Source organism: Raphanus sativus, chromosome 9 (assembly GCF_000801105.2).
Source record: "Raphanus sativus cultivar WK10039 chromosome 9, ASM80110v3, whole genome shotgun sequence".
NCBI lineage: Eukaryota > Viridiplantae > Streptophyta > Magnoliopsida > Brassicales > Brassicaceae > Raphanus > Raphanus sativus.
The window spans coordinates 9,958,816-9,984,322 of record NC_079519.1 but is presented as its reverse complement, the minus strand read 5'-3'; the positions used below and the strand labels follow the sequence as shown (position 1 = coordinate 9,984,322).

At 37.9% G+C, this 25,507-nt stretch overlaps 2 protein-coding genes across 2 annotated transcripts; one reads left to right on the top strand and one right to left on the bottom strand.

Moving 5' to 3' along the window:
* Positions 1–13,720: 13,720 nt before the first annotated feature.
* Positions 13,721–17,395, top strand: LOC108826276 (oligopeptide transporter 9). The gene is made up of 6 exons (XM_018599661.2): positions 13,721–14,314; positions 14,917–15,014; positions 15,098–15,667; positions 15,822–16,083; positions 16,370–16,552; positions 16,620–17,395. The coding sequence occupies exons 1-6, from the start codon at positions 13,826–13,828 to the stop codon at positions 17,238–17,240; spliced, it is 2,223 nt and encodes a 740-aa protein (XP_018455163.2). The 5' UTR covers positions 13,721–13,825; the 3' UTR covers positions 17,241–17,395.
* Positions 17,396–20,300: 2,905 nt separating this feature from the next.
* Positions 20,301–22,707, bottom strand: LOC108823655 (vacuolar protein sorting-associated protein 26A). The gene is made up of 12 exons (XM_018596910.2): positions 22,553–22,707; positions 22,327–22,360; positions 22,155–22,229; positions 21,998–22,072; positions 21,861–21,933; positions 21,722–21,766; positions 21,507–21,618; positions 21,364–21,430; positions 21,220–21,264; positions 21,009–21,064; positions 20,741–20,916; positions 20,301–20,651 (listed from the first exon to the last, which is right to left on the bottom strand). Exons 2-12 carry the CDS (start codon positions 22,327–22,329, stop codon positions 20,470–20,472), a joined length of 909 nt encoding a protein of 302 aa, XP_018452412.2. The 5' UTR covers positions 22,330–22,360; positions 22,553–22,707; the 3' UTR covers positions 20,301–20,469.
* Positions 22,708–25,507: the final 2,800 nt, after the last annotated feature.

Sequence of the window (25,507 nt, the reverse complement as noted above, 5' to 3'; positions counted from 1 at the left end):
TATCCATTTCGTGAAGTAGTCCGTTAAGACTAAGAGGAAGCGTAGCTTCTTCTTTCCACTTCCTGATGGTACTAGTGGCCCCACGATATCCATGGACCATCTCATAAATGGGTAAGGGGCGGATATGTTAGACAGCTTCTCCGCAGGTTGGTGTATAATCGGTGCATGCCTCTGGCATTTGTCGCATGAAGAGGAATAGGCCTCACAATCTGCAATAATGGTAGGCCAGAAATATCCTTGTCTTTTGATTCTGATGGCTAAAGCTCTTCCTCCAGAGTGGTTCCCGCAGGAACCGTCGTGCATTTCCTTCATGAGTCTCATAGCAACGAGGCCATGAACGCATTTTAGGTAAGGTCCGGACATGCTTCGTTTGAGGAGGACAGATTCAGTTACGCAATATCTCGCGCTTAATGCTTTGAGCTTTCGAGCCTCCCATTTATTGGGTGGAGTCTTTCCCTCCAGGATGTATTGCGTGATTGGAATTCTCCAATCCTCTCTTCCTACAACTTTGTTATGAAGAGACGAGGGAGGTTCCTGTTCGGGACCTGGTATCGTGGTGCCCCCGGAGGTATTGGTAGGATTGGGCTCCAGGGAGTCTGAATTCCGAGGAATACCTCCAGATGAATTTTGGAGAGCTGTACGGCTTCTGGTTTTAACTCTGCAGATGACTGGGTCTGAGTTGGTGCCCCCGGGGGTATTTTCGAGATCAGGCTCTAAGGAGTCTGAATTTCGAAGAATATCTTCCGTGACTTGGATTATGTTCCCGGAGGTATGCTTTTTTGCGCTGCATATTCTGGTTTTTGGAAACCAAAATGTTGTGAAAACTGGGTAGCTACCGCTTCAGGGCAGGTACCTTCGGGTTGCGCTTTTAGTTTGCTCTCTTTTTCAGCTTTAGTAGCTATGTCGATGCTTGGTTTCTCGATTCCTTCTACGGGTATGATTCGTTTTACGAGGGGGTCTGATGTGGAAGCTAAAGCAGCCAATGCATCTGCTGAGGAGTTCTCACCTCGTGGGATTCTCGTTAGCTCGAATTTGTCGAACTGCCTAGTGAGGTTCTGGACGACTTCGAGATATGCCCCCATTCTTTCGTCCCTCGTTTCGTATTCTCCGTGAAACTGGCTAGCTACTAGCTGTGAATCACTATAAGCGTTTAGCTCTCGGATTCCGAGGCTTAGGGCGAGCTTCAACCCTGCGATTAGTGCTTCGTATTCAGCTTCGTTGTTTGAGGCGCTGAATCCGAGCCTATATGACTGCTCGATGGTTTCTCCTGCTGAAGAAGTTAGCCTTAGACCGATACCGGAGCCCTGCTTCGATGAGGCTCCGTCGACGTATAGGCTCCACTTCGGAGATTCCATTTCGGAGTCTAACTGCTCGGATGTCAATTCGATGATAAAGTCAGCGAGGACCTGAGCTTTCGCTGCTGCTCGAGGTCTATACTCAATATCATATTCGCTGAGTTCTATGGCCCATTTAGCCAATCGCCCTGACTGGCTGGGGCTGTGCAAGATCATTCGTAATGGTTGTGAGGTCATTACAATGATCGAATGCGATTGGAAGTAAGGTCGCAATTTTCTGGCAGCTGTTACGACTGCTAGAGCTAGTTTTTCCATCGCAGGGTACCTGGTTTCGGCATCTATCAAACTTTTACTGGTGTAATAGACAGGTCTTTGTTCGTTTTGTTCCTCTCGTACTAGAACGCCGCTGACTGCAGCAGTTGATACAGCGAGATATAGGTACAATGGCTCTCCTACTACTGGTTTAGATAGGATCGGAGGTTCGGAGAGGTAAGCTTTCAATTGCTTGAAGGCTTCCTCACATTTCTCGTCCCACAAGAACTTCTTATTATTTCTTAGAAGCTTGTAAAATGGGAGACATTTATCGGTAGACTTGGATATGAATCGATTCAACGCCGCGATTCGTCCAGTCAGTCTCTGCACCTCCCTGGTCGTCTTAGGTGACGGCATTTCTAGGAAGGTTGCTATCTGCTGCGGGTTGGCTTCAATGCCTCTTTCGGTTACGAGATAGCCTAGGAACTCGCCTGAGGGTACCCCGAAAGTACATTTAGTGGGATTGAGCTTCATATCGTACTTGTTCAGGATATCGAAGCATTCCCTTAAATGGGAGATATGATCTTCCCCGGCTGAGGATTTGACTAGCATGTCGTCGATATAGACCTCCATGGTTTTTCCAAGTTGTCCAGCAAACATCTTATTTACTAGCCTTTGATAGGTAGCTCCTGCGTTCTTTAATCCGAATGGCATAACCTTATAACAATAGGTTCCTCGTTCGGTTATGAATGCAGTTTTTTCCTGGTCCTCAGGATCCATCATGATTTGGTTATATCCTGAGAAGGCATCCATGAAGGATAGGAGTCGATGGCCAGCTGTTGCTTCAACTAGGCGGTCGATGTGAGGTAACGGGAAGCTGTCTTTAGGGCAAGCTTTGTTTAGGTCTGTGAAATCTACACAGATTCTCCACTTCCCGTTTTTCTTCTTTACCACTACTGGGTTAGCTAACCAGTCGGGGTAATGTACCTCCCGAATGGACCCAGCTTTCGTAAGTCGGTCAACTTCGTCGTTAACAGCTTGAGCCTTTTCGAGACCTAGCTTACGACGCTTCTGTTTGATCGGTTTGAAAGTAGGGTCAACTTTTAGCTTATGGGTGGTGACGTTCGGATCTATTCCTTTCATGTCGTTGGTGGACCACGCAAAGGTTTTGACATTGCTTTTCAAAAAATCGATGAGCTCCTTTTTTGTCTCAAGAGGTAGCTCGGACCCGATGCTCACCTGTCTTTCAGGATTTGAGTCGTCGATGCAAACTTTTTCGGTTAGGTTCCTGGGGGGACCTCGAATATTTTGTTGCATTTCGCGACCTTCCTGGATCTGTAATTGCTATTGGGGGGATTTTTGGTGGATTTCGAATCCTCCCAAATAGCAGATCCTGGATATCTTCTGGCTACCGTGTATGGTAGCTATCCCTTCGGGTGTTGGAAATTTTACGCACTGATGGTACGTTGAGGCTACTGCCTTCATTTTGTGGATCCAAGGTCTTCCCAAAATCGCGTGGAACGGGGAAGGTCTATCGATGACTACTAAGTTGGTCATTTTCATTATTCCGCCAGCTATGACTGGGAGCTTGATTGTTCCCAATGAGGTAGCTGTTTCTCCGGAGAAGCCTACGAGATTAGCTTTTTGGCCAATAATTTCATAGTCGTCTATTTCCATCCCTTTTAGGGTGTTATAGAAAATGAGGTCGACAGAGCTTCCTGTGTCTATCATGAGCTTGGGAACCTCGTATCCTGCGATGTTCAGGGTGACTATCAACGCATCATCGTGAGGTCTGTCAAGGTTTGAGGTCTCGCTCTCCCAGAAAGAAATCTTAGTGTTGGATTCAGGATTAGGAGGCTTAGGTCCAGTGTTAGACACAGCCTTCCGCACGTGATTCTTAATGGAATTGACGGAGTCTTGACATATGTCTGATCCTCCAAGGATACAGTCCACCCTCGAGTCGGGGTTCGATTGATGGGAGGGTTTGCTCAAGAGAGCTTCGACTTGTAAACTTTTTCCTTGGGGGAATTTCCCAAGAATCATGTCGACTCTTTTTTTGGGAACTGGAGGTGGCGAATCGGTTTCCTTCTCAGGTGACCTCTCGCGTTTCGGGGAAATGTCCCTGGAACCTCTTTTCTGATAAGGTGGCGGCTTTTTAAGGTCCACGCCCTTTATTTCTCCGGCTGCGAATTTAGCTGCCAGCTGGCGTTGGAGGTCCCAACATTCTTCGGTTGAGTGTCCTTCGCGATCATGATAAGAGCAATGTTTGCCTTTATCGAAGCCTTTTGACCAGGGAGTTTTATTTGCAGCTGCAACAGGTTTCTCTTCCTTGTCTTCCTCGATTGCGTAGGAATGTTCTCCCTGAGTTTGATTACTTCGAGGGTTACCCTTTTTATGAGGTCCCTTAGTCTCGGAGGAGTCACTTTTCGAATGATTCTGTGGTTTCTTGTGGAGTTTATCCAGTGCAGCTGTCTCCTCCTCCAAAGCAATATATTTGGTGGCTCTATGAAGAGCGTCATCGATAGTTGGAGGAGCGTTGAGTGTTAACTCTGACCAGAATTTCGATCTATAGAACAGACCTCTCCTAAGGGCCTCGATGGCGACTAGGTCGTTAGGATTCGATAGCTTAGTTCTTATTGCCCTGAATTTCTCAATGTAGACTCGTAATGAATCTCCCATTCCTTGACTGACTTTCCAAAGGTCGGCCTCGGAGGCTTGCTTCCGGATATGGGTTGAGTATTGCTTCATAAAGGCGTTGGTTAATTGATCAAAGTTGTCTATCGAGGCTGGCTCGAGGCCGGAGAACCACTCCAGGGCTGTTCCGACCAAATTTTCGGCGAATGTTCTACAGTAACCTGCTTCACATTCTTCCTGAGTGAAATGGGCTTTAACAATTGCCAATCGAAAAGCTCTCAAGTAGGCCTTCAGGTCGGAGGTCCCATCATACTCAGGAATTCTGATTTTTCGGGTATCTCTTATGTGAGAGCTGGCAATTCTGTCCGTGAACGGAGTTCCACGGGTTTCTTCGATTAAGCTATCGATTTCGGGAGCTGAACTCGTAGCTTTATGGACTTGAGCTCCCAATTTCTGGAGAGCTGCGTGAGTTCTCTCCATATATCTACGGATAGCTTCAGGTCCTTCAAATGGAAGGATATTTGGATCGTTCGCAGGTACCCGATGAGTAGGTTCCTGACGGAATCGAGTTGGCGCATCTTCCCATGTGGTTAGTGGGCTAAGTCGCTCGACATTTCTTGGGTTATCGGAGTTTATCCTTTGATAACCGTCCTCATTCGGGACCGAGCTTCTAGTTTGATAAACCGAAGCTGACGCTCTGCCTCCAGATGGGAAGGATATTCCTGCTCCGGACCTAGGATCAGGTGGCGGAGGAGGTAACTGATTACTTCTGTCAGAGACCTGACCGGGTGTGGAGCTGGTTGTCGCTACGTTACTTCCCATAGCACTGGCGTTAGGTGGATTGAATACGGGAACTGTTCCAGTATGAGGTGTCTGGAAAACAGATCCGCGTCCTTCAGGGGCAGTGCTATCAGGGGAAAAGTTTAAACGTGCTCGGGGAAATGAGGGATCGGTTAATCGATCATGGAAGATGGCCCCCGGAGCTTGACGTTGCGGTGGTTGGGTTGTTGCGTTTAGAGATCTAGTTATCTCTTCGAATCGTTGTTGACGTACAGCCAGCTGATGCATCGTGCGCTCACTTTCCTGAGCTCGGTCTACTAATTGTAACATCATCTGGCGGATCTCAGAGAGCTGAGCCTCCGTTTGATTCGGAATGGCTTGCTGCTGAGGATTCTCGGTAACCGGGAGCTCGGAGGTGTTTCCACCTAATGACCTCGGGTTAGTAACTCCGGTTGTTGTTTGGCTCGTTCGAGCATCAACCGGAAGCTGTTGCCCAGATCGGTGGTCGCCACGTTGAGGCTCTGTGATTACGAGACTAGAGCCTCCGTCATTCGGTGAGCCATCGCTCTGAATCGGGAGGTTAAGGTCAGACGGGGTTGTTGTCTGATCAGTAGGGTTCATCCTCGAGTTAGAGTAAGGGATTCGGTAGTTTCTTCCCCACAGACGGCGCCAATTGTGAGGGATTAAACTCACACCTAGATTTTAGATCAGGTTTTATGTTTAGGAAAGGTTAGGGAAAGATTATCGCGGGCTGAATCCCGTAAGAACTTGATGAATGAACTTCGATTTGTATTGATATAATAGAAAATGGGATGGTTACAAGAAGGTGTATCTCACGATGAATATAAAGATTACAAGAGTATAATCGTAAGAATGTTTGATGAATGTTGAGTAATAATATCAGTTGGATCGGATCCTCTTCTTAGTCTTCCACCTTCTCTTTTTATAGCTTTGGACTTCTTTAGGTTGTTTGCAACTGGTCTCCGAGATCCTCTCCGCTTGAGGTGGAATCTGCAACAGCTTCCCTTTGACCGGGTCCTGCGCTTCTTATTGTTGTGACGTGAGCTTCCCCTTCGTCGTGACCTCCTTAGTTAGAGTCCCTAGCTTTCAGCCTCCGGCTCTTTTTAGGCTCGAGCCTGCGATGGGCCTGTCCCGGCCCATTACCATCTTTTATTGAGTGAAGATCAGCTACCGGGCCATATTCGGGCCCAACAGTTGCTAGCCCCATTATCTAGATACCATATATCCTCTGCTTCCTTGTTTGTTTCATACTTATCTGGGACACAATTCTTCTCGTTTAAATAGACCACCTCATGCATCATTAGTTCATCTGCGCCTTGTGTCTCGCTGCCATCGTTTTCTTGTATCTCTTGTAATTTAAGTAAGCGGTCAGGACAGTCCGACGCATAATGTCCTAGTTTATCACAGCGGTAGCACATAATGCGTGAAGTATCACGAGGTTGGTAGTAAGACTCTCGAGGTTGATAGTTTCTTCCTCTTCCGCGTCCCCTGTAGTTAACTCGTCCTCTTCCTCTGTTCCTCGTATCTCTGTTATATTCTCGGTTTGCTTGGCTCGTCTGCTGCTCGGAGTTTGAGTACATTAATTTACTCTGTTCTTCTTGCGATTCTTCTTCGTCACGAACTCTCTCTTCAAATGCTTTGAGTCTACCCATGATTTCTTCAAAAGTGGTGGTTTTGAGATCCAGAAGTTGCTCTAGTGACCCTACAAGAAAGATATATTTCTTTCTTGGAAGAGAATCCAAAAACTTTCTCACTAGTTTTGTTTCCTCCATAGTCACACCTAGAGCAGCTGATTTTGAGGCAAATTCAGTCAACTTTCCACCAAACTCATCAATAGTATCTGTTTCTTTCATCCTTAGACGGTTGAACTCACTGTTCAATGTAGCCAAGCGAGCTTCTTTTACTCTGTCCGCACCAACATATCTAGCTTTGATAGCTTCCCATATTTTCTTAGCAGACTTCATCTCACCGATTTGTAGTACAACAGCTTCCGGTATTGACTGAAACAAGAGGCCTTTTGCCATTACGTTCTTCTTCCCTTCATCTGTTTCTACTTCTATAGCTTCCCAAACCTCATGTACTTCAAGTGCTATCTTCATCTTTATTGCCCATACTGTATAGTTTGTCGCAGTTAACATAGGACACTTAATAGATGATGTTCCACCTTCTTTGAGCTTCTCGCTCATTGTAGCTAACTCGCCACTCATCTTAGCCAACTCGCCACTCATCTCTTTCTTCAAGCTCTGATACCAAATATAGAGATCAAAGATTATAATAAAGACTAACTCTCTTTATTAAAGCTTAAGAAACTTACTCAAAACTTAAGCTCAAACACAAAACCCTTAAGTTATGCAACACTCTTGCATATCCTTATATACTCATTGTAAAGTCCTAAAACACAATAGATAAGGATGTTTAGATAACTCCTAAACACCAATGACTTTACTATTTCCTATTCTATAACTCAGTAGGAAATATATAACTTTATCTCTAAGTTATTTCAAGCTTATCACAACAATATCGCAGTCCAAAACTTACTAGGTATTTTAGTTTGACCCGACCCCTTGGAGGTGATTAGCGTCCAAACAGCCTAGCCAGTAGCCACAAATAATTTTGTTTTTACCCGCAACTAATTTCGAGCTTAATTTAACGTAATTTCTGTTAAATCAAAACTATTGATCTCAGATGATCTAAGTTTGATTGACAAATTTTTCCTGAATGCACCCGAACATCTAGTAGGGTGGGTATCTATATAAGGTTCTAGTTTGGAATTTTTTTTTTTTTTTTTTTTGAGAAAAAGGTTCTAGTTTGGAATTGATATATTAATTTGAGTTGATAAAATATATTTTCTTATAACCGTGAAATTCTATAAGATTTCTAAACCCTAAAACTAATTCCGGAAGATCTTGCATTCAAATAAGTATCATTCCAATTAAGCCGCGGTTAGATGGCCAAGACAAATCGAATCTAGATGACGAAAGTTTGAGTCGGAACTCATTTACCACTTAAACCAATCGTTCATGTTTTTTTAGATTTCCAAAATTTGGTATATATGTTTCATGTGTTCTTTGCTATAGACCAATACCACCACATCAAGGTATAAGCATGTATTTTCTTTTTCTTTTAATACTTATATTTACATCTATAACAAGTATGTGTATAGTACCAGTAAAAACATTATGTGTATATAATCATGAAAAATTAGAAATAATAATCATAAATCGTCAACGTAGACAACTTAAATTGTTAGAATTGATCGATTAATCCAATATAAACTGAATGCTTTATCGATCAATCCATTTTCTACAATGGAAAGTAGGTTTACATTGAATTTTGTAAGAAGTTTCTCGCAAGGATGGAAATTAGGTTACACTTCAAAATAATATAAGACATTGCGGAAGACAATCGGATAAGAACTTTTAACCCATTGATGGAAGTTAGGTATAAATTCAGATTGTGAAGACATCACTCAAAATCCAAGACAACTAGACAAAAACTCTATACAGTTACTGAAATTAAGGAAATTAAATGGAGAAAAGAAACGAAGAGAAAAGCCAGCTAGGGTTTGGTCCATGCATGAGCAAGTAAAAAGAGTACATGGAAGGACCACGAGTTGTTATGACTTGTGACGGTAGGAGTTAATTGGGACATACCTCGACTTAAGGACTCAAGACAGATATATTTGTGCTCTGCTCGTTGGACTTTGAGCCTTCCCTTATTTGTGATCGCTGTCGAACCAAGAAACCTGCCTAATTTAAGAATCATTCAAGTTAACTTTCACGACATTTATAGAAATGATTTAAATTTTTTTTTTTGTCTCGCACGAAGTTAAAAAAGTACTTGCTATCTCGAGTATTTTATCAAAAATAAATTACTTGCAATTTACTTATTCTGTTTTATTATTTGATACTTGCGAATACTTGTAAATTATTTACGAATATTTTTGAGTATATAAGTATTATTTATTAAATAATACTCTATCAGGATGAACATGAAAATTTGCTTATTTATTCTACTAAAAACATGAAAATTACTTTAAAGAAAATATTTATGCATATTATGAAAAAGCAAGTTTTAACCGTAATAGTTGTCTTGTTTATTAAACTAATATCAAAAACAAGACAAGTATTATTTTGCAAGTAACAATTATTATTTAGTAAGTAACGAGTATTTTATAGAATGAGTATCGAGTAACAATTAATGAGGCAAATACTGAAAATAAAATGCTACTTGATACTTGTCTTTGCGACTAATGAAATTTGTCGACTTGTTACTTGATTTGGCAATGTCAAGTACTTGAATTTTTAAGGCGAATATATGTCAAGTAACGGGTATAAGGCGAGTATCGAGTAATGATGCCTATCCCTAATTATATATACATGATTTTGGTCCAATTTTTTCCATCATATAGTCCAATGATCAGTTCTTTTATAATGTTGTTATTTTACAACTATAGATATTTATATGTTGTTTGAAAATAACAAGATTATTCTTATGTCCATACATGTACTAAGTTACTTGAGAGATTAATTTATGAAAATAAATAAGGTTGGAGTATAGATTGGAAAAAACATCTCATCAACACTTTGGCTTAAATTGCCCACGAACATGATTATCAAAATGAACAAATCTCTCTACTTTTCATTTGATTCCGAGAGTTTGATTAGTACCTGAAATTTTCTCAAGTTTATCTTAAAATGATTATCATCAACTCTTGTTGTTATGGCTAGATCGGTTAAGCAATTCTTCAAAACTATGTGCCTCTATAGCAAAATGTTTTTAATAGGTAAGGGTAAGATATTATAAAAATGGTATTAATAAAAGTTGGAGGCACTTTTAACTGTAATAATTTTCATATGCATCAACACAATCATTCAATATATATATACCACCACGCAGAGGGACTGAGGATAAATTCAATACTATTCTAGCTATATATGATGCAGAAGACTCGTCGTCAGTGACAAATAGCCATCGATGATTAATCCCACCCGTAAAGCATGTTTTACACTTCAAATTGATTCTAAACTTATTTAAAATTAAACAATTCGATAGACAAAACGAGAAAAAAACAAAAGAAGTTTCAACTGGAGAGGATTGGACAATTATCATAAAGAAACATTCTGTACGAGATATACTCTTAAACCCATCTAATCTCATGATTTTAAACTGGCATTTTCGAACACAAAAGAAAACCTTCGTTGTACAGTAAAACAAACATTCTTTATGATCCTGTTTTTTTAAAGAATTTTCTCATATGATTAAAAAGGAGAGATAGAAAGTAGTGGTCACATCCCTTATGGGCTCTGTATATTGGTCCATCTTAATTAAAACCCATTTGGGGTGTTTCTGAATTAATGAGAGGTAATTGCAGCCTGCTCAGAGGACCACCACTGTCACGGTGTGGGCACGATCTAGCTGTCCTGATTAAAAAACCTCTCCTTCCTCAATCTGAAATCTGAGCCATTATCGCAGCAACTGTCTTTCTTTTCGATCATTTATTGGTCCCACTTTGTAATATGTGGACCTAACATAAACTTTCACCGTACTAAAATTTCAGAAATAAAGCAAAGAAAAAAAAAAGAAAAAGTCAATGTTTGTTGTACTTTCGTTGGTTAATATGTGCATCTGTGGATTGTGGGGATAACATTTGAGAATCTTTTGCATATCTTTCGAAAAACGATGGTTAGAAATTCAAGATACTATCGATTATCAAGAAACGAGTTGAGGCGTAATATTACATACAGTACTTGAATGTTAGGCCCAACTAAAGCTCAAAATATAAACCATATAAATTTAGATATCCAGTTCCTAGTTGTTTGGCCCATGGCCGGCATCAGCCGGAAAAGTAGAACAGATTTGAAACAAATTGTTAAAAAGCCCTTTATCAAAAAAAAAAAAAAAAACAAATTGTCGGAAAAATTTAACAGTGAAACAAATTACGATATGTTTTTTTTTTCTGTAACTGAATTACGATATGTTTTCCGTTGTACATGTAAACCACTTAGGGCCTAACTGGTTTTTCTGCTATCACCCGCAAGCAGTTTTTGCGATTTTGCGGTTGATAGAGGTTGATAACGTTTTAAAATAATCATATAAACTGCTACAAATCGTTTCGAACTGTTTCGAATCTCTTAAAATTAAAAGTCTGACTGGTTTAAACACAGTAGTTGCGGTTGTAGAGACGGGAATTTGCGGATACAAATGGTTGTGGTTTCAAGCTTTTAGCGTTTGTGACTAATTGATTATAAGATAGTAGAACGGTTTAATAATAAATTACTAATATAAGTATATCATAGTATTATAAAAATATAAAACATACTATTGTAGTAAATATAATAATTATAAATATAATATGATTAATAATAATATTATGTTTATTTATTAATTTTTAATTAGTTGAAAGTTATAATTTTAATATTTTTGAAGATTTATGTTAAAACTTTTTAAAATATATGTTTTTTGTTTTATATATGTAAATATATTTATATCTGTATGTATATTAATTTTAAAAAGAATTTAATAAAGAGCAATTGCATGCTATAGACATGTTTAGAAGATTATTTGCATCTTTGATAAACATACGTAAAGTGACTATATGAGTTTCCTTATATGACATTATTATCCCTATAATACCACATCTGGTGTTTTTTTTTCTCTTACTCTATTTCTTTAGAAATCGATATGGGTTAAGAGAGACTAACCCAAATTATGTTTCAACTATCTTGTACATATCTTTTTATTTGTTATCTTTTTATGTATTAATAGTGATTTATCCGTTTAAAGTATTATAATTACTCATATAAAAAAATTGAAAAAGACATTATTATCTTGAGTTTGTCACTTTAGGATTTTTAGAAGATAAAAAATTATGGTTTAGAGTTTAGAGTTTTTATTGGGTTTAAAGTTTAGAGTTTTTATTTGGGTTTAGAGTTTAGGGTTTAGAATTTTTATTTGGATTTAAAATTTATTTGGGTTTAGAGTTTAAAGTTTCTATTTGAGTTTAAAATTTAGAGTTTAAAATTTATATTTGGATCAGAATTAGGGTTTTATATTTGGTTTTAGAGTTTATAGTTTCTATTTGGGTTTACGATTTAGAGTTTAAAGTTTGAAGTTTTTATTTGGACTTAAAGTTTAGAGTTTATACCTAGGTTTAGAGATTAGAGTTAATAGTTTTTATTTGGGTTTAGGGTTTAGAGATCAGGGTTTCTATTTGGGTTTAGATTTAAGATATAGAGTTCGAAATTTTTATTTGGGTTTTTAATTTAGAGTTTCTATTTGTATTTAGAGCTTCTATTTTGGTTTAATATTTATAATTTAGAATTTATATTTAGATTTACAGTTTATAATTTTTACTTAGGTTTATAGTTCAAGGTTTAAAGTTTAAAATTTTTATTTGGATTTAAAGTTTACACACCCATTATGGTTTAGTATCCAAAATAAATGGTTACTGACGAATTTTGTTTTACAGATTACTAACCATTAAATTTTTCTACAAATTTATGGTTAATGAATCTGGGATTAAAGCAAGTTAACTTCAATTAAACAGCGACAAAAGACACACGATCACATGCTGATGTTTAGTGATAGAGAAAGAGGAGAATAATGTAAATTCGTTTTGCTTCATATGACCAACCACCTAAATAAATAATTTTTCGCCAAATTGCCTAGATAACTTTCCTTTTATGGCTTCCTACCTAAATGACTCTTTAATAAATAGCTAGTTTAATTTTTTTATAAAACAAATTATGATACTGTTTGTGAATTTAAATTAATATATAAACATGTATATATTTTTATTTATAATATTTATATTTTTAGTTCTTAATTTAAAAATTTAAAATATTTTTAAAAAGTTAATTTTATAATTTTTTATCCATCCGCAACCGCAACCGCTAAATAAAATCAGCTTTTGATTTCAAGAGGAAACAGTTTGAAGCGATTTATATTAATTTATATAATTGTTTTGAAACGCTATCAACCGTTACCGACCACAAAAACTGCTGTTAGACCCAAAAGCTGGGATAAGAGGTTCAAATTCAGAAAATGCAGCGGGGATATGAGGTTCAAATTCCAAAAATGCAGTTTAAAATTGAAAAAATTATATTAGATTTTCAACATTGCAGTGTGCAAATATAATCGTCATGTATATATATATCTTCATAAAGTAGTGAATCATCAAAGTCTTAAATTCTCTAAAAGTTTAATAAAATTTAGGATGTCTCCAAATAGGTCCAAATCATTACTCAAATACAATATGAATGTACTCTATTACAGGTACAATTAAAAATTTACAAGATTCTCCAAATATGTTTGCAAGCGTACAATCAATCTAAGCCTAGAATTAGCAGGGTAACTACGTTATCATATACATAGTGCAACAATTTTAAATGCTACAAATAGGCATTACTTTTGACAAGGCTGCCAACATACGTGGATGACGACTTTTTTCGAAAACATAGATAGGAGTACGACTGATTGGTAGTTGCGCTTTTAAACACTCTCGAGATTTAAAATTTTCCATTTTTAATTAATAGTGAAAATTTAAATAAACAAAGTTTTATTTGACAAAAAAAAACTAAAACAAAGTTTTTATTAGTTCAACTGAAAGACCCTAGAGAGAAGGCACTTATTTCGTTGATTTGTTTGTAGAGGATAATCCTTCTTAATTCTGTTTAAAATGCCATTTTCGATAATATATCTGTTAGCAGAACTATACGGATAAAGAAGTGCTTAGTAGAAAGATTCAACAGCGAGAATCTCTACAGAATCAAGTTCTTATTTCACCTTTAAGCTTATAAGGATTCACCATACCTCCAAAAACAGCTCTCATATCTTTTTCAATGGCCGAGATTGTAGAGCACTCGACCGGAACCATGGAAATAGAAGCCGTGGATGAGCTAGACCGGTGCGCGGTGGAGGAGGTTGAGCTAACAGTTCCAAAAACCGACGATCCGACGTTACCGGTTCTCACATTTAGAATGTGGGTTTTAGGTCTTGCCGCGTGTATCATACTATCGTTTGTGAACCAGTTTTTCTGGTACAGACAGATGCCGTTGACCATTACAGGAATCTCGGCTCAGATAGCGGTCGTGCCGCTCGGTCATCTGATGGCTCGAGTCCTTCCAAATAAGAAGTACTTGGAGGGATCAAGGTGGGAGTTCAACATGAATCCTGGACCGTTTAATGTCAAGGAACATGTTATGATTACAATTTTCGCTAATTCTGGAGCAGGAACGGTTTATGCGACTCATATTCTTAGTGCTATTAAGCTTTATTATAAGAGATCTCTTCCATTTCTACCGGCTTTTCTCATTATGATCACTACTCAGGTATTGATACGTCTGTGCCCTAATTTAAACATGCAATAATTCTTTGATCTGAGGAAGAATATTTACTTTTACATTTGGTTAAAAAAATTTACATTTACAATATAGTTGTTTAAAAATTAGAAAGTCACTATATGCTTTTTTTGTTCTTGGGTAAGAACTTTCATCTTTGATCAGTCTAAAATAGTTTATAGTTTTCTTTTGTTAATTTCCATTTTTTTAAAAATAATTTTCTTAAAAAGATGTTTTATATATAATATATAGTTAGTTGTTGTTTATGTTGTCAAAAAAGCTAGTTGGTTTCTTTAGTTTCGTTCAAGTAGGCAGGGATTTATATTCTAAAAGCCAGGTCAAATATTCTTGGATATATGGATAGATAAAGAATCATTTAACCATAGTTAAAACTAAAAACACTTGTTTCCTAAACTTCTTAAGCTATTAAACTCAGTGTTTGTCTAATTTAAGGATATAGTTGGCGTTGGTTTGAAATTTGTGCTCTGATTACTTGTACAATTTTGGGACCGTGTTCTTAGATTAGAAATTTTCTACATTTTTGGTGAATTCTTTTCGTACCTTTTTCACCTATGAAAACACTTTTTTGGTAGTTTCTCGGGTTTGGGTGGGCTGGTCTATTCCGTAAACACCTTGTTGAGCCCGGTGAAATGTGGTGGCCAAGCAATCTAGTTCAAGTGTCTTTATTCAGGTAATACAATTTATAAACATTTATAGAAATGTCATCTTCATGATTAGCCTTAAACTGCTAAGTTACTTCACTAACGACTGCAGTGCCTTGCACGAGAAGGAAAAGAAGAAAAAAGGAGGCATGACCCGAATCCAATTCTTCATCATAGTCCTTGTTACTAGCTTCGCATACTACATTCTACCTGGCTATCTATTCACAATGATAACTTCCATCTCATGGGTCTGTTGGCTTAGCCCAAAATCGGTTTTGGCTAACCAACTCGGTTCAGGGGAACAAGGTCTTGGTATAGGCGCAATTGGTATTGATTGGGCTACAATTGGCTCTTACCTCGGCAGTCCACTTGCTAGCCCGATCTTCGCTACCGTCAATGTAACAATTGGTTTTGTGATAATAATGTATGTGGCCACTCCATTTTGCTATTGGCTTAATCTTTACCATGCCAAAACATTTCCTATATTCTCAAGTGGGCTTTTCATGGGTAATGGCTCGTCTTATGATGTTTTGAGTATCATTGATAACAAGTTCCATCTCAACCGAGACATCTATGCAAAGACTGGTCCAATCCATATGAGCACTTTCTTTGCGGTAACATATGGTCTTGGGTTTGCCACTTTGTCCGCGACCATTGTCCATGTTTTACTCTTCAACGGAAGGTAACTAAACTCGATGATCAGCTCCTCAGAATCAAATTTTCACTTTTGATTTTATTTAACGAGGTAGTTTCCCATAGACCAGGGACCAGTCTTTTGGTAATAGTTTCTAACTTCGCCTTATATATGTAATTCAATTTTTTTTTTTGTATATTAGGGATCTATGGAAGCAAACGAGAGGAGCTTTCAATAAGAACAAGAAAATGGATATACACACTAGGATCATGAAGAAAAACTACAGAGAAGTTCCCATGTGGTGGTTTTTGGTGATCCTCGTCCTCAACATTGCGCTCATCGTGTTTATCTCTGTGTACTACAATGCTACCGTGCAGCTACCTTGGTGGGGAGTGTTGCTAGCTTGTGCAATTGCCGTCTTCTTCACTCCTCTTATTGGTGTTATTATGGCCACCACTAATCAGGTACCTATTGAAACTATATAAGAGTTGAAAAACAATATATATAACTAGGGTTAAATGAATTATTCTTATAATGAGTTTTGTTGAAATATAACCATCTATAACAAAAAAAAAACTATGAAACAAAAACTCAAACATTCCTCTGGAAAAAAAAGAAAACTGAAAAGGAAACAAACTAACTAAAAGTAATTCATATTCATATGCATCAATGTCTGATTCAGTATCACTTAACTATTTGGAGGCTGATTTTTTTATTTTTTTTTAAGTAACAAGTTTCCTATTGTATTAGACACCGGGTTTGAACGTCATCACAGAATATGTAATCGGATACATGTATCCAGAACGTCCGGTTGCAAACATGTGCTTCAAAGTGTATGGATACATCAGCATGACTCAGGCTCTAACATTCATCCAAGACTTCAAACTCGGCCTCTACATGAAGATCCCTCCTAGAAGCATGTACATGGCACAGGTCACTAACTGATCTACTAATTATTTATTTGTTAAAAAATAGAATTAGTAAGACAAGATTATTTCAGGTGGTTGGGACGCTTGTGGCTGTGCTAGTATACACAGGAACTGCTTGGTGGTTAATGGTAGACATTCCTCATTTATGTGACAAATCTAAGCTTCCAGACGACAGTCAATGGACATGCCCGATGGATCGTGTCTTCTTCGATGCATCAGTTATTTGGGGACTTGTAGGACCACGTAGAATGTTCGGTGACTTGGGAGAATACTCAGCCATAAACTGGTTCTTCCTCGTAGGCGCAATCACTCCTTTCTTCGTCTGGCTAGCGACCAAAGCGTTTCCAGCTCAAAAATGGATCTCAAATATACACTTCCCGGTTATTTTAGGAGCAACCTCGATGATGCCACCTGCGATGGCGGTTAATTTCACGAGCTGGTGCCTCGTGGCATTTATATTCGGACACTTTGTGTTTAAGTACAAGAGAGAGTGGTGGACAAAGTACAATTACGTTTTGTCGGGCGGTTTGGACGCGGGAACTGCGTTTATGACAATACTGATTTTCCTGGCGTTAGGACGCAGTGGAATTGGACTGGCGTGGTGGGGAAACGCTGATGATAGCACGAACTGTGGCCTCGCATCTTGTCCTACTGCTAAAGGCGTAATAACGCATGGTTGTCCTGTTTTCTGACCATGTCACAGTTAGATAAAAATTCTAGGCTTGTTGTTTATTTTTCTCTTTGTTTATTCTTCTCTTAGTTGTTATGTACAGAACTCTACGACAACTTTAATAATACAAAGTAGGCATGTGCATTCGGTACCCAATCGGGTTTCCTTCCGGTTCAATCGGGTTTTGAGATTTTGGATTATGAAATTTAGGCTTTCCAATATTAAGTTTGATTTAAATTAGGTCATAGTTTTCTCACGTTCGATTCAGGTATAATAATAAATCAAAAATTCGGTTGAACCCATTTCCGATTCGTATCCAGTTCTAATCTAATTCGATTTCGGCTACGCAAATATTTGTATATAACACGAAAGGACTCATGGTAGTTCATAAACTTGGCTAATATAAACAATTGCCATTAGTAAAGGATTTTGGTGACATGATTTAGAACTGGTGGTTATGATTAGAAATTTAGAACCTTTAAAAGAATGACACATTATTTAAACTAAAAATAAAACAACATCGTGTAAACTTAAAATCAAACTTATTCAAAATTAAATTTAAAATGCAATTGTCAACTTATAAAAACCTCAAACGAAAAGAACAAGTTTTCAATCTCAGTCAAAAACAGAAACCTCCAAATTTCAATGAAATCTTGAAACCAAAACTACAGTAGTCTTCAACTTTTGTACTCAAATTTTGATAAAGACAAACAAAGATATAAAAAGTCATATAAAGTACACAACTCAACAAATATAATGGAAGAATAATTAAGCTAAATAAAAATATACATTTATCTAGCATTTTAATTTCAGCTCGTATATACTCATTTGTGGGAGAACTTTTACAAAACTTGATGTCACCTTTTATCCATTGTTCTGTACACATCTGAACATCTATAGTAAGGTGGGTTAGACAACTATTATATGGTTAAGATTCTACTAATAGTGCTAAGAATACATGGCACTGATAAAATTTGCATTAATAAGTAGGTCCCCAGACATTTCTAACAAAACTGAAAACTTGATTTTGTGCATCTCCCCCCTTCCTTCCCCCCGCCCAAGAGAGTATTTTGGACTCAAGTCCCATCATAAGTTTCAGATTATACACATATTCCTTCGTAAAGTGGGTTAGACAATTCTTATATATTAGACACATAGTTATCCCACATCGGTAGTTGAAAGGGATTCTTAGTAATATATAAGATGGTTGGGCCACCCCACTTATCACCAATTGGTTTTAAGTGTGAAGTCCATCTAACTTAACATGGTATCAGAGCCCGATCCGAACAATCCAACCCGATCCATTATCGATCCAGCCCAAAGTCGGCCCATCGATCCTTGCCCAAACATTCTGAGATTGACGCTCAAAGAGCCATCATCTCGAGGGGGCGTATTAGGGACATAAGTCCCACGTCGGGTATTGGAAGGGATCCTTCTTAATATATAAGATAGATGAGCCACTCCACTAAACACCAATTGGTTTTAAGTGTGAAGCCCATCTAGCTTAACATGGTATCAGAGCCCGATCCATGCAATCCAACCCGATCCACATCGATCTGGCCCAAAGTTGGCCCATCGATCTTTGCCCGAACATTCCGAGATCGACGCTCAAAGAGCCATCATCTCGAGGGGGCGTATTAGACACAAAGTGTCCCACATCGGTAGTTGGAAAGGATCCTTAATAATATATAAGATAGATGAGCCTCTCCACTAATCACCAATTAGTTTTAAGTGTGAAGTCCATCTAGCTTAACATGGTATCAGAGCCCGATCCACGCAGTCCAACCCGATCCTCATCGATCTGGCCCAAAGTTGGTTCATCGATCCTTGCCCGAACATTCCGAGATTGACACTCAAAGAGCCATCATCTCGAGGGGGCGTATTAGACACATAGTTGTCCCACATCGGTAGGGATCCTTAGTAATATATAAGATGGTTGGGCCATCCCACTTATCACCAATTGGTTTTAAGTGTGAAGTCCATCTTTTTTTTTGTCGGGTTTATTATGATATTAGAAACAATGACAAACATTACATAGACGATATTACAGCTGACAATTCTACCTACCTTATAAGAATTCATGTATGACTGCATCATCCTGAGCCGCCCTATGAGATTCATTCCTGACAGTATTCCTTGCGTCATGCTGAAGATCCCTTACAAGACTTGTTTCCAATATTCTGCATAATTCGCCTTTTCCGGGAATTGAAACCCATACCTCCTAGTGTAGAAATTGCGTCGCCTGAGATTCGAACCCCAGACTTGGGTGTAAAAACCTTTAAACCTTGACCACTAGGCCACGGTGCTTCCACAGTATGAAGTACATCTAGCTTAACATTATATGGTTAAGATTCTACTAATAGTGCTAAGAACACATGGCACTGATAAAATTTGCATTAATGATAAGTTCTAACAAAACTGAAAACTTGATTTTGTGCATCTCCCCCCTTCCTTCCCCCGGCCCAAGAGGGTATATTGGACTCAAGTCCCATCATAAGTTTCAGATTATACACATATTCCTTCAATCTAGTTTATCACTAAAATTTAGATACTCAGATTTTTGAATATTTTTGGGAATTTATTTGGAATGGAGTTTGGGTATGGAATTTTTTTTATAGCTTTTGAATTTTCTAGTTTCTTTTGGTATCCATTCGAGTTTAAATTTGGTTGGATAAAAACAATTATCTAAAATACTTATAAAACAAAATCTATTCAAATTATCTATATCACATTCGTTCGAGTTAGATCTGAGTTTTTGGATTCGTTTCATTTTTTCACATACAGAGATTAGTCTAAAACCTTCCTAGGTGAACCATTCTATATAACTTAAGATAAACGCTTCGTAGATGAAACATTTAGGATCATTGACTAAGCTAATATAAATATTCTTTTAAATTCGTTTTACAACATATTAACAATGTACTTAATTAGATTCTTCCGTTGAAAGTTGAATACATATATAGATGATAGGAATTCAAATCCTCAACAGAACTGAGTTTCAATAAACAGTTTGTACTTGGCGTAAAATTATGGAAGGGAACACATAAAAGAAGAGAATAAAAGTCTGTGTTCCAAAAACAAAGAGAATAGAAGTCGTATGACTCAATACGAAGCAAACAACATTATGGTCGTTGAACAAACTACATGATTTAACTTTTCATCACTCCAAGTCCTCAAACCAATTGCATACAGAAAAAAAACTTTACAAAGTTCTGAAAATTTATCATTTCTCTCTTCCCCTTTTGTTAACATCAAGATGTCTCCTCCTTGAGCCTGTACAGCGTGATTTCTTGCTGCTTGAAGTAACGGCGATCCTCCTCGTCCACCAGAACAAGATTCAGATAATACTTAACGCTGAATTTGTTGTTTATGTTCGTAAGTGTTGGTGTCAGATCGTATGGTGTCAAGAACAGTCTTACAGGTATCGATTCACCTGCGCATTGTCTCAATGCTTACTCGGTAGCTAAAGGGTAAAAGTTTGTTTGCGAACATATGACGATGAAGTATAAATTTGGGATATACCTCTAACGGGAGCGCCATCCATTAACTCAAATTTGGCTAGTGTTTCTGTCTCGACGTGAGTATTAGCTCCTGCTCCTGTTGATTCTCGCCTTCTGATCTCAAGATCCATATTCTTTATCTTGATTCTCACCAGAAGAAAATATATCTTCCCAAGGATAACATCTTTCAGGTGGTACCTGCATCCAGAGGATAGTGGGTTAGCAGCTGGTGTTTTTTTTTTCCCCTTATCATTCCAGCTCTCGAATTAATGAAAATGAGTTTGACTTACTTGCTTTTGTTGTACTCAAACTCGATATGCAGGCAGTCCTCGATTCCAACTTCCATCTGTACAACATATCTAATGCTAATAAGAATGTGGGAAGAATAAGAATAAGAGCAGCAGTCATGTGATTTCAGTATTTCAGAGGTAAAACAGGCTTTAAGAGAAAAATGGATTCAGTATCAAAAGCAAGAGCGATAAGGAACCAGGATGGACTCACCTTGATGCTGTTGTTGATTGGAGGTAGTGGAGAATAGTTACGGACCTGTATCAAATTCATAAGGAAAAATAGAAGAAGCTGTAAGTTTAGCTTAAATACTAATATGTGTCACAAAGACGCAAAAGAAAAAATGAAGAAATATACCACAAAGTCCTGATACTCCACGATGCTTCCCCCATAGCCACGTGTAACTGTTACTTTGAGGACATACCTGAAGATAAACAGAGACCAAGTATAATATGCAACATTAGGAACTTTAGAGGTTACAGAAATAATATGATATATACCTTAGTCGCACATTTACGCCATTGTATGTCTCATGTGGCATCTCAACAGTCGAAAACTCAAAAGGGTAAGCCTTCTTTTCATATATCTCTCCCGGTACATCAAGCTCACGCACTGATATAGGAACAGCAAAGATAGGTAGGATCGATCAGTTAATAATAACAAAGGGACTACGAACATAACCATTGTCATAATAGAATCCAAAGTTTTGACTCACCCAAGGAAGTGAAGTCGTAGAAGTTCCCTCTGTCAAAGTACATTTCTGTACAAATGAAACACACAAATATCATTAGCACATACATTCATAGGAAATGAGTTGGAAACAAGATAGAAAAACTGAGAGAAAGTGCAGAGACCTATTTGACCAAGAAGCTCAACTTTAACACCATTGTGCTCCACCTTTTTCCCTTGATATGGCTCAATAATAACCTAAAAAAAAAGCGATATGTGTCAAGGAAGAATCAACTCCTGATGACAACAAAACGGAAGTTACCTTGCCAGCAATGGTTTCTTGACTCTGGAAAAGCGGGTTCATAACCGTCTGTCCATTATCTTTCTTAATGGGAACCTAGCGAGATCATCAAGTAGGAAGGATATTAAGACAACCTCTAATCTAAGTCATGTTTATCAATAACCTTAAAGAGGGATACCTGTTTACGATTCTTCCCATCAGTGAAGGTGATTGAAACATTACACGCCGGCTTGAAAGCTCCAAGAAGATAGTTCTGTCATAAATCAATCCCAGTGTTTAAAGCTTGAATACAATATTACAGGACCAGGGGAACAAAGGGACGAATTTTGAAGGAAAACAAGTATTATTACCATGATGAGAAGATTCGATCTTAATCACAGCAACCTGTTCCAGAGTCAATTAAAACGCAACAGAATCAGTTGCATTTCTAGCTTGTCTAAATTAGAATAAAGCGATGATGATAGAAATAAACCCTAATCTTACGAAAGTAATCAAAGAAAGAGACCAAATCTCACAACGATCGAGATCCACAAAGTTAGATTCGAATTGAACTACTTGAATAGTTTAGTTATGTACCTTCAATTCGATCGGAGACGGAAAGAGGAATCGGATCAAATCAAATCGAAAGACGAAAGTTTCTTACAGTTGTTGGGTTGAAGAAGACGATCGACAGACTCCCCTGCTGTATCCAATGTTGACTATTAAAAGCCTGGTTATCGGATTGTTAACCCATCAAAAGCCCAAATGGTCCCATTCACTTTTGTATTTCTAGAAGTTAATTTTTGTTTTTTCTATTCTGAAGGTTTTAATTATGTGTACTTTTTTTTGTTGAAGTAAAATATGATTTGTGGTATTGGAAAGAACAATAACTTTCCTGCCATTTGTTGATTTTTGTAAAGTATCGTATATGGTGATTCAAATCATCCAACGATGTCCTTTTGGTTATCTTATTTAAATTTTTGGGTTTTAAATCAAATTAGCATCAGTAAATAATTATCTGTTTTTGATGAATATATAGTAGTATTAGTAACATCCTAGCTATGTGAATAATTTAAATCCATCACCCTATAGTTCTGGTTTAAAGATCTTATAGTCGTAAAATACTAATTATGTTAAATAATACATGTGTCAAAGTATTTTAACTCTTACTGGTTAACTTTTTGGTTTATTATATTATTTACACTAAATGCGGTTGTAAATATTATTTATTCAGATATATTGAATATTGTATTTTTTATTATTTTGTGAAAAATATATTTTTTCCAAATGTAAAGCGATTTTGTTTCTATCCTCTCCACAATACAGACAATTAATGTATAGATTTTAATAATAATTCACGACCACAACCACTGAGTTTATTTATATATATTTTAGTGTTTGATATAGGTTTCAGTTAAAAAAATCCAAACATGGTATGAATTGATCTAGCTAACTTGTTTAAAGAAAAGTAAGAGTTGCAATATAAAATTGAATTTTGCAAAAAAAAAAAAAATTGAATTAACATATATAACTAAGGAAGCAAATACACTTTCAAAAGTTGGCATTAAATACATGACATCCATTTGCCCCAAAAAAAATTTGCCCAAAAAAAAAAATACATGACATCCATTTTTCCCATAGGTACAAATACCCCAAAGTATTTCACAAATATTTTATTCCCATATAAACTGATTCGTATTGAACTCCAACTCACATCTAGGACTCTTTTTTTTTTTCAGCTGTCCATTTTCTCTACACTTTATAGCTTTCAGCGAGTAAGATAAATAAGGAACTGCACAGAACCAAGTGTCATTATGATGATAAAAAACAGGTGTCAATATAAATGGTAGATGTTAGATACTCATTTTTCTTTATTTATGTGTATGAATGAGTATCCAATTGATGATCAACATGACATGAACCCATCATATAATATATCCAATCAGTGAAATATCTTAATTTATTGTTAATTGCATATTGCTAAATCTGAATTTCACACTGTGAAACACTTTTTCGCAATCCTATGGACTCATGGAGCCATTGCAGATAATGGATTTTGTAAGTGCAAAGACGATACAAACAATAGTACTGCAGAAGGTAAATCAGAGAGATAAAATACACAAGTACACACCAATAGCTTTATTAGAAATTGCCTTGTAAACCCTATTACAAGTTCTGCTTAATCAGCCTCGCTAGCCTGTTAACACCCTAACAGCTGCTACTGAACAATTCCTAAGCTACCCGCTTATGTCTCTCCAACGTCAAGTACTTCAGCCCCTGCTTCAGCACGACCCAGAACACTTCCAAGCGCTTCTCTCTCTCTCTATAAGATCAGCCTCTTCTGTCTCTCTACAGACGACCACATAGCTATCTTATACTAACTCCACGTTCCCGAAACCCTAGTCTCCAAGGAACCACAATATGGACATCTTCCATATCAATAAGTGCAACTTTCCTTTTCTTGGAATGCACTTATTCCTCTTTCTTTAAGTCATAAACTTGCTCCTCAAGTTTATTCCTTTTTGCCTTTTCTCCAAGATACTCTCTTGCTCTCCAAGTCTGCACGACTCCCGCTCAGCATCTCGACTCCACATGGTCTTCACCACTCACTACGACGTCTGCTTCAGCAACTACGTCAGCGACTACTTCAGGGCGGACATCTTTACATCAACAATCTCCCCCTTTTAGCTTTGTGTGCCGATCAAGCACAACCTTCTTCTGGTTCAACAACCACGTTCCCCACCTGGAAACTTCCACGCCAATTGTGCTTTTCTCCCCCATAAGACAAGCATCATCTACTTCAGGACGTCCATCACTATGCTCTTCTCCCCCATGAGATATGTACTCCTTGGACCAGAACGTCACCATTCTCCTCATGCTTGATTGCATACTAAGCTAAAACAGATGCTTAGATGTCAAGCCTTACAGACACACCCGTCTGCTACTCCATGCGTAATCATGATACAGCCTCTGCTGCAGCGGAATAGATTACACTTACTGCATCACGATCTGACGCACCTGTCGAGCTACCTCTCGACTCACTTCTGTTGAGGACCAGGCTTCCTTCATGCATCGTCTCCTTGACCATGAGCCTCTTCTCAACCACCCCGAGTGCCCTCTGCACCCGTTGCTATTGTCTTGGAGTGATTTCGCTATCACCCTCCTGAAGATCCTCTCGCATCACTTTCTGACGCACTTCGATCTCCTTCCCCTTTGTGCTATGGACAACTCCGTGTCCTAGCTTCAGACTTGATGCTTCTTGATCTTCCTCAAGATCACTCCTACCAGAGCTGCATCTATCTTCTGATGTCTCTTCCTTGATCTCATCAAGTGAGCCACTCTTGGCTACAGACACCTCTTCAACCCTCTTGGGTTTAGTGAACGCCTTGTTCACCCTCTTGGCCATGTTTCTACTCTTCTCACGAGCAAAACACTCCACCTTCTTGTGTCCAACCTTCCCACAGAACCAGCAGCACATCCTATGTTGCTTCTTCTTTGGCCTGACACAGTTGTTGATGCACCGATCAACCTCCTTCCTCGTACCAGCTGCAC

Excerpts from the sequence above, each read along its gene's own strand:
- LOC108826276 (XM_018599661.2), top strand. The coding sequence starts at position 13,826 with ATGGCCGAGATTGTAGAGCACTCGACCGGAACCATGGAAATAGAAGCC. Across the intron at positions 15,015-15,097 it reads GTTCAAGTGTCTTTATTCAG|TGCCTTGCACGAGAAGGAAA; the intron begins GTAATACAATTT and ends TAACGACTGCAG. Across the intron at positions 16,553-16,619 it reads GAAGCATGTACATGGCACAG|GTGGTTGGGACGCTTGTGGC; the intron begins GTCACTAACTGA and ends AGATTATTTCAG.
- LOC108823655 (XM_018596910.2), bottom strand. Across the intron at positions 22,073-22,154 it reads ATGGGAAGAATCGTAAACAG|GTTCCCATTAAGAAAGATAA; the intron begins GTATCCCTCTTT and ends TGATCTCGCTAG. Across the intron at positions 21,431-21,506 it reads GGCGTAAATGTGCGACTAAG|GTATGTCCTCAAAGTAACAG; the intron begins GTATATATCATA and ends GTTTATCTTCAG.